The sequence below is a fragment of the Eurosta solidaginis genome, unplaced genomic scaffold (genome assembly GCF_040869045.1).
Source record: "Eurosta solidaginis isolate ZX-2024a unplaced genomic scaffold, ASM4086904v1 ctg00001491.1, whole genome shotgun sequence".
Classification (NCBI taxonomy): domain Eukaryota; kingdom Metazoa; phylum Arthropoda; class Insecta; order Diptera; family Tephritidae; genus Eurosta; species Eurosta solidaginis.
In genome coordinates, this window is record NW_027137154.1 from 1 (window position 1) to 9,252 (window position 9,252).

Genomic DNA, 9,252 nt, shown 5'->3' on the forward strand with positions numbered 1-9,252 from the left:
CGAAATATGGTTATCGCACATTCAAAAATGCCGACTTTTTTTCAAATTTGCCGGAATTTAGTTGCTAATGGTCGAAATTTCGCCATCGCACATTCAAAAATGCCGACTTCAAAAAAAATGGGGGGGGGGGGGGGGGGGGGGAGCGGGCGTGTGTCACCCCCACACCCCTACCTCGCACCGCCCCTGAGGGCAGGGTTATTAACGAAACTTTTACTAGAAATAGCTTATTACCTGCTTCTACGCACTTTTACAACACCTTTTATATAAAAGAAGCCGATTTAACCGATTTAGTCCATTTTTACTGAAAATATTTCCTGTTAAACACCAAATTTTTCGTCGAGTTATGGCTTCAGAAATGTTGGGAAATGCATTGTAAGAAAGGTGCAGTGCCACGCCCATTTTTCAAGATTTTAATTTTTTACCATTTCTTGTTATAAATCCCCTTAGTAAAGGCAACCTGTCTGCCGAATTTTGTTATGATAGCTTGAGCGATTTTTGATTTATGATTAATAATATTTGTAAAATTTATTTTATCACAAGTGGGCCCATTTAAAAATTTTTTTTCAAATTTTTATCAAGAGTCTCAATATCAGTCCACACGTCAAATTTCAACACTTTAGGTGTATTATTTACTAAAAAATTAGGTTTTTTGTGTTTTCCAAAATGTTATATATATAAAAAGTGGGCATGGTTATCATCCGATGTCGCTCATTTTCCATACCAATCTATCCTGGGTGTAGAAAAGCTCGTGTACCAAAATTTGGTGAAGCTATCTCAATATTTACTTAAGTTATCGTCTTAACGGACAGACGGACGGACGGACATGGCTCAATCAATATTTTTTTTTGATACTGATCATTTTGATATATGGAAGTCTATATCTATCTCGATTCGTTTATACCTGTACAACGAACCGTTATCCAATCACAGTTATAATACCCTGTGTAAAAGTACAGCTGGGTATAAAAATAAGAGCTGTTTGCTGCGTAGAGTCACTAAATGCCGTCAGATCTGGAAATGGAAATTTTTTAGGCTAGTTTGATGATATGCGCCTTGGCAACCACGCTACTGTTGGCAGCCATAATTTCGAAATAGTAAAAGACTTCGTTTATTTGGGAACCAGCATCAACACTAGCAACAACATCAGCACTGAAATCCAGCGAAGAATCAATCTTGCCAATAAACGCTACTTTGGACTAGGTAGGCAATTGAAAAGTAAAGTCTCTCGGCGAACGAAAATCATACTCTACAAGTCACTTATCGTACCCGTCCTGCTATATGGGGCAGAAGCATGGACCATGACAACAGCAGATGAAGCGGCTTTGGGAGTGTTCGAGAGAAAAGTTCTTCGAAAGCTTTATGGACCTCCACGCGTTGGCGATGGCGAGTACCGAAGAAGATTTAATGATGAGCTGTACGAGCTATACGCTGACACAAACATAGTCCAGCGAATTAAAACGCAGCGGCTGCGCAGGCTAGGCCATGTTATGCGAATGAAAGATGATGCTCCGGCCAAGAAAGTGTTTCTATAGGAACCCGCCTATGGAAGCAGAGGTAGAGGGCGGGCCCCCACTCCGTTGGAAGGACCAGGTGGAAAACGATTTAAACTCCCTTGGTGTGACCAATTGGCGCCGGTTGGCGGAGCGAAGGAGCGACTGGCGCGCCTTTTTGGACGGCCATAACCGGTTAGACGGTTAAGCGCCAATTTAGTAAGTAAGTTTGATCATATTTATGACTTATGGCGTTTCAAGTGATTAATGATTTTTTTTACCTTTATATTAAGTCGCTTTCATGTTTGTCCCCTCATTTCCATACGAATTTTTGACCCACGGAAAAGTCTTTTTCGGTTACTTCCCGTTGAGCTAGACACTTGATACTTAGAACATAGTTCAGATTTGAGAGACATTACAATGCAATTGAAAACAAGTAAGGAAGGCTAATTTCGGGTGTAACCGAATATTACAGACTCAGCTGAGAACTATGGAGACAAAATCACTATGTAGGAAAATGAAGCTACGGTAACCCTGGAATGTGTATGTCATATGTATCAAATGGAAGGTATTAAAGAGTATTTTAAAAGTGGACCAGGGCTGACTCTTGAATTTGTTTGTACAATATGGGTATCAAATGAAAGGCGTTAATGAGTATTTTAAAAGGATGTAGGCCTTAGTTCTATAGGTGGACGCCTTTTCGAGATATCGCCAGAAGATGGTACAGTATATCAGGTTGCAGTTAAAAATGCCGAGGGTCAAACCATACTTGTAACGCAAGGACCAGATGGTGAACAACAATTCGCGTACGTTGCTGCTGCTGAAGGTGATGATAATCAAGTGCTGACTCTTGACAATGCTGTTGCGGAAGCAGTATCCCAACATCCAAACGAGTTACACCAGCAGAATGAAGCAATGCAAGAGGCACAGTATATTGTTAAAACCACAAAGGAAGATGGTACGACTCATGTAGTGACAATGAGTGAAGCGGAATTGCAACAACATCAAGCTTTAGCAGCAGCACAGCAACAACAGGTAGATGGTGGGAGTGGGGTCACTGCTACAGGTGGCACATCAAGCGGGCAACTTTGCATACAAACATCGGATGGCGGTGATGGACAGGAAGCAAATATTCCTGCTGAAGTGATACAAGCAGGCATGCCATCACCAGGTAGAAACACGTCGATCACGTGTACACATTTGAGTTATACTTGATGTAATTTGTTTCCTTTGATTTTTCAGGTGGCACACGTCGTGTGGTTTTATTACTGCAAGATGGTACTTATATGATGACTGAAATGCACGACGATGAGTTTAAAGCACTGAATATTGCCACGTAAAGCATACACACTTCACAAAACTAAATATAAGACAGCTTGGCAGACCTATTCGAGTTGAGCAGTACTTTACATTAATCGGAAAATGTGTTGTAAACGGCAGTTATAAAAAAAAACCACAAGCAGTACGTTTTTATTCATCATTATCTCACATTTTAGTTATTAAAAAAAAATTAGAACTGCATATTGTCATGAAAACATGGCTGTTTCAGTCCTACGCGCAGATGTAGCGTATAACAAAAAAATATGTAGATTAAAGATAAAATTAATATTTACTGATAAATAGAAATCAACATATGAGACAGTTTGATGACAGCACACAGCCGCATTTTACTTAAAAAAGTTTATATTAATTTTTTTCTAACCCGCTTGTGTTGTATAATATGACTCAATAAGTTTTATTACATTAATATTTTTATTTTATTATAATTTTTATGGATTTAATTCATCAAAGGTCATATGTCTGCTTATAAAATGTATTAATTATATAAATTATGATACATGGGTATGTTTTTTGCTTTTTGTTGTGTTCTATGCGCAGCGTTCAGCTCCGTATGCTACGTATAACCATCAAACTTTTCATTGTTTGCTTAAAGTGTGTATGCATAACCACTGCGTTATATAATACACACGATCGTATAGAGAAAAGGCGAACCCCCATGCAAATTACTAGAATAAAGAATTAATCTGATAAATTGCGTTGAATTTTGTTATGGTGCGTAATTAGAGCCTCATTTTTCTTTAATATACGTGATCGACACCTACAACGCTATAAACATACATTCACCAGCCTGGCATGACTTGGATCTGGAGACATAGATTTTGAAAGTAAAGCGTTGTAAGAAACGCTCATCAAAAAGACCTTCCTTGTCCCTATTCAGCAAATTTTACCATGAACGCAAATTGGGATATCCACCATTAACTTAAAGACAGTTGAATTTGAATCCTTTACATGTCTATATCGATAACAAATAACACGTACGATTGATGTTAAAAGACATATATTAAGGTGATGAACACATTTTAGAACGATTTTCCGTCATCCCTTTCCAAATTTGGTTTGGGGACAAACCGGTTTTGGCGTTGCGCCATTTTCGTTCTTCGAAAAGTTACACTGATAATGGCGCAACGCAAATTTGACAAGGGATGGCAGAAAATCGTCACAGCATACATCAATTATTCATCCTGTCCGAAAATCAACAAAACAAATCGAATATACATATTAAGGACTAATTAGGATATAATTAAGTCATATCTTTGTGAATTTCGCAATGAAAAATCCAACCGTATCAATGTAGCGTCCTGCAAACTCTGTCATATCATGGCCGAATCGTTGCACATAACCTCTGAAATGACAAAAGAAAACAAGAACCCTTGGAAATGCTTGTAACAAATACATCGTGAATCAAATTTCATTACCTCTCCAACTCATTAAGTCCTGTGTTTTCTAGTCCGCAACCGCCTACACGCGGAGTAGCCGAAGTTAACTGTATTTGCGGAAATTTTCCAAGCACCCAAGCTACCATGCACTCATTCTCTTGTTCCGTCACAGTGCAAGTCGAGTATACCAATACGCCGTCTCGTTTAAGCAATGGCACTGCAGCCGAAAATAACTTTCGCTGCACTTTCGGATACGAATCGAGCATTTGCGAGCACATATTGCGCGGCCCCGCCAGCAAAGGTCTATTGCCTAACGCGCTACAAGGTGCATCAAGTAGTATTTTGTCAAATGTACAAGCACCAAAGGGTGGTTTACCCAACTTTTCAGTCTCTTCCATATCTTTCGTTTCGTCAAAAGCTTTAGAAGGATCGAAATGATAGGCTTTTATACTATGCAGTAATTGGATCTCTATTTTCTCTTGCATAGCTCTAATTTTTTTGGCCACCTTATCGATTGCTATTATTTCGCCTATATCACCCATTAACTCTGCAATATGTGTCGTCTTGTTGCCCGGAGCAGCGCAAATATCTAAAACTCGTTCTCCGGGACGGGGTTGCAATACACGCACACATAGTATAGACGGTAGATTTTGTAGCAATGCCTCCATACAGCTGAGATCTCCAATGGCAGGCACACCCGTTATCGTTTCAATCATTTCTACCGCAGTACCTTTTAAGGGTTCAAGCGCGTTACTAGCTGGAGGTCCAAATATCTGATGTCTTTGCATTCGAACGATTCCAATACCTAAGTAAAGCTTGTGCAGCGACTCATATCGTGTATTAGTGCCTTGTTTACACTTTCCGGCCAAATCAGCATAGACCAAAACTTTCTCATCGATCTTAGTTCCCGCTTCCATTGCAAGAACCCCAGGCGCATAAAGATGAGCACCCCGTAGTAGTGCAGCGCCACAGGAACTATCTACGATGACTTCACGCTGTATTTCCGTCTGTTTTTGTTTGAAATCTGGGATGTTAACGGGCAAAGGCGATATACATAGTACCTCGGGAATAAAGGGTATTTCATAGACCATCGGGGTCTGTGTATACCTTTCATGTAAGATCTGTTGTAATTTCTGTTTAAATGCTGAAACGGTAGTTTGAAGTGTGTTGATGCGATAACTTGTGACTGTTGGTGGTCGGCATAACCAACTCATTACCTCATCTATTTGATTTGGCTGGAACAGGCAAAAATAATTAGTTTCTGGAGTTTAATCTGGAGGGCCACTATGAGAAGTATTTGCATTCAAGTACCGTCTAAGTGACGAACTGATTATTGACGCTAGGAAAGATGTCTAGCAATTAAGTCCCTCACTACAATTCGTCATTAATACAAAAATTATGGTTTGGTCTCCACTGGAAGGTGTACAATGAACTTGTTTAGACGAGAATAAGGAAGACACCCAAGCACTGTCCTATTTTGATCAAATGGCTGCTTTCTGCACCGAAAAACTGAAGACATGTTGTTGTTGTTGTTGTGGCGATAAGGACACTCCCCGAAGGCCTTGGGAGTGTTGTCGATGTTGATGGTCCCTTGCCGGATGCAGATCCGGTACGTTTCAGTACAAAGCCCGACCATCTCGGCAACGATTTGTTATGAACACATGCGACCTTCTAAGCCATACCGCCCTCCCACCCTCTAGATACATGAGGAGTTCGGTGTCGCCAGAGCTTCGGCTGTTAATGAAACAGGATTTGCCACGAATAGGTGGGGTTGACAATTGGGTTGGAGAAGCTGTATATTGCGCTGGTAGCCCCCTAAAAGATTTGCGCTACACAACCCCTTGAATCTATTGGGTATTTTAGTCGCCTCTTACGACAGGCATACCTACCGCGGGTATGTATATTCTAACCCCGGCACGTCGCTGCAATTCTGAGTGTGGAGTTTTAGCAGTCCCGTTAGTTTCTCCAATGGGTATTTTGTAAGTCGGGAGCCTATATAGGCTGCGCGTAACACAGTATCCGTTGTCCAAATACTCAGTGACAGTCAGGCCGCCCTCAAAGCGATCTCGGCGTCTGAAATAAAATCAGCACTAGTACTTGAGTGCGTTGAAAAGCTAAATCAACTAGGAGCACACAACAAACTGTTGTTGGCCTGGGTTCCTGGCCACCGGGGAGTGGAGGGCAATGAGCAAGCGGACAGTCTGGCAAGGAAGGCAGCAATGACACGACCTATTGGTCCTGAGCCGTTCCTGCCAGTAGGCTCACAGGAAATCAGAGGGCATCTACTATTAGAAGAAAGGAATAAGAGGGAAGAACACTGGGGCAATATGCCAGGCTTGAGGGAATCTAAGTTACTGCTGGGGGCTACAACACAACTCGATATAGGGCATTAATGGGCCTGTCGAAAGATAACCTGAGGATCCTAACAGCTATTCTTACAGGACACTGCAGACTGAACAGCCACATGCAGAAGCTGGGCATACTATCGAACAATACATGCCGATTTTGTGATCGATCAGCGGAGACGGCGGAACATATACTCCTGGAATGTGACGCAATCTCAAGACGTAGGGCTAAGTTTTTGGGCTCACCATGGCCAGAGCACTCTCACATCAAATCCCTCAAGCCAGGTGAACTGCTAGGGTTCATCAGAGAAGTCGGCTTGGATGAGGTGCTGTGAAGCAGTTGAGGGCACAATAGACCAATGGTCGCAGTGCGATCCTCAATTAATTATCCGTTGTCCAATCGCTTTAACTGACGCAAAAAAAGCTTTATAGCTTCAAAGCTTCCGCAACCCAATTGTCAAACTCACCGACGCGAGGAGAATCCTGTTACAAATATGAGTGTATCATACACATATTTAGCAGCCGAGGCTCTGGCAACCCCAAGTTCCTCATGGAATTAGGGGATGGGAGGTCGGGATGGCCCTAGAAGGTTTATTGTGGTCATACTAATCGTTCCCGAGATGGTCGGGCTAGTATCTTAATGGTGCTTTCTTACCGGATGTATATCCCTCAAAGGACCATCTGCATCGATAATACTCCCCAAAGCCTTCAGGGAGCGTCTTTATGGTTAAAACAACAACAACAAAAAACTATCTTTGTGTTATCTACATATACTGTCAGTAAGCGGCTGGGGGATTTTGGTGCGACTATAAACATTGGAGACAATTGCATAGCCTTTAGTCCACGTTGACAAAAAAGTGGCCGTAGTTCTGGTCGTGATATCTGTGAGAAAAAAACTAGAGACTTGGTAATTAACGGTTTATTTTAGAGCACAGCTCATCAGAAGAATAGCCGAGCTCTTACTTCGTTGCAAACCCAATTCCGAAAATTTTAATAAACGGGCCACTTCAAATTCCTCAGATGGATATTATGAATGACAAGATGGATGTGGTGAAAACGTTTTTGTGCCAAACCGGATATTTTTCGGCTTTATACCGTTGACCGCTCCTTACATAAATCAACGGCAACTCTGTAATCAGTTTCACCAATGAAATATCTCCCTCTCACTTTTGCTTTCGCGAGTAGACTGCGTTAATTTCCGGCGTGTTCTCCACACAATTTTGCATAAAGTGTTTTTTAATAAATTCAAAACTAATTGCAGTTTAATCAAACTTACATTCCTCCTGAGAATTTGTGACTCCACAAGTGGATTACGTAAAAAAGGTGATTTTGGAAACATTAATTGTGATACTTTTTAACTGCTGCAGCAAAATTCCACGAAAGATGGAGAAAAAAGAGAAGGACGATGAAGAATGGAATTGCAAATGTTGAAAAATATTAAGTGCTGCCCAAAGGTTCACGAAAAACATAAATGTATATGTGAAAGTTTTGGCCAAAAATGAATTTAAAGCCGATAGCGTTTATTTAATCTGAATTACTGTTTTGAAGCTAACTATGCTATTTAATACAGAACAACTTTTTATCTAACATCGTGTTGACGCATTCATTAACGCATTATCTAAACACCACACGAGCTAAACACGACGTGGCAACTTTTCGTTGTTTTTAGCTCATTCAAGCTAATTACTGAAGCGTGTGGTCGTACTCTTCGTTTAAATGGTAGAATGCCTTCAAATTTCGAACGCAATTTTTTTTTGTCACTATAGTTTATTCTTTTTAAATTTTTCTTGTATGGCGAGGTGAGAAATTTTTCGTGGTGAGCTAATAAATTAATACGTATGTCAAATAGCGTACTTTGAATTGGTGTGTTCGTGTATTTCTTGCTCTGTGATTTTCGCTGACATTTCCAAGTTGAATTAAATAAAATTTGAGAAATTTAAGTGCGTGAATTAGACACTGTTATTTGGTGCGTATAATAATTTATTTCAAATATATAAAAATTGTTATTATAGGACGGTAAAGCGTAATTGTAAATTTGGTATAATTTTCTGCAGTCGGTGATTGCAAGTTTCCTCATGTTTTTCTTTCTGAAAAGCGACATCATGCTATCCTCTTCGTGTTGAATTTGTTTTCTGCTCAAATTGTTACAAAAGGAAAAGTGTATGTATTTATTTGAAAATTTTTTCCTAGCACAACAATTTTGACAAATTATTTAACAGTGCTAGTCATGAGTTAAAAAAATTTAACATTTGTAATAATAATAAATTAGATTAATCAAATTAAATATAACGGATAATGGTGAAATATTTATGTATGTAAATGTAAATCTTAAAACTAAAGAAAAGTAATTAATAAATTATTAAAATACAGGGTAATAGTCTAGTTGAAGGGTCGACTGGTAATACGCTACCAAAAATATCGAGAGAGGTGTCAAACGACGCGTCTTGACATCAGTATTAATAATCCGGAGGCGGAGAATAAAAATTTTAACTCGTTCAAAAGATATTAACGAAAAACCGGAAAAAGACCCGCGGGTACCTCCGAAACCGGAGGTGGGATCCATATTATTTTTGCGCAGAACACCTTTCTGCGTTGGCGGCCTTCGGCCGCCGCCACGGTGATGCACAAATTTTTTTGGGGGTACTAACACAACAACAACCACATGAAAATCGCCAACTTAAACTCCAAATATCTCCGGAC

At 40.1% G+C, this 9,252-nt stretch overlaps 1 protein-coding gene and 1 pseudogene across 1 annotated transcript; one reads left to right on the forward strand and one right to left on the reverse strand.

Annotated features, from left to right (window-relative positions):
• Positions 1-2,178: 2,178 nt before the first annotated feature.
• Positions 2,179-3,306, forward strand: LOC137236250 (uncharacterized; the record flags this gene model as incomplete). The annotated part of the gene is made up of 2 exons (XM_067758817.1): positions 2,179-2,661; positions 2,733-3,306. Coding segments are annotated over 2 exons (581 nt in total), but the record flags the coding sequence as incomplete, so codon positions are not given.
• Positions 3,307-4,076: 770 nt separating this feature from the next.
• On the reverse strand, positions 4,077-7,965 carry LOC137236251 (tRNA (cytosine(72)-C(5))-methyltransferase NSUN6 pseudogene; annotated as a pseudogene).
• Between the last annotated feature and the right edge of the window lie 1,287 nt (positions 7,966-9,252).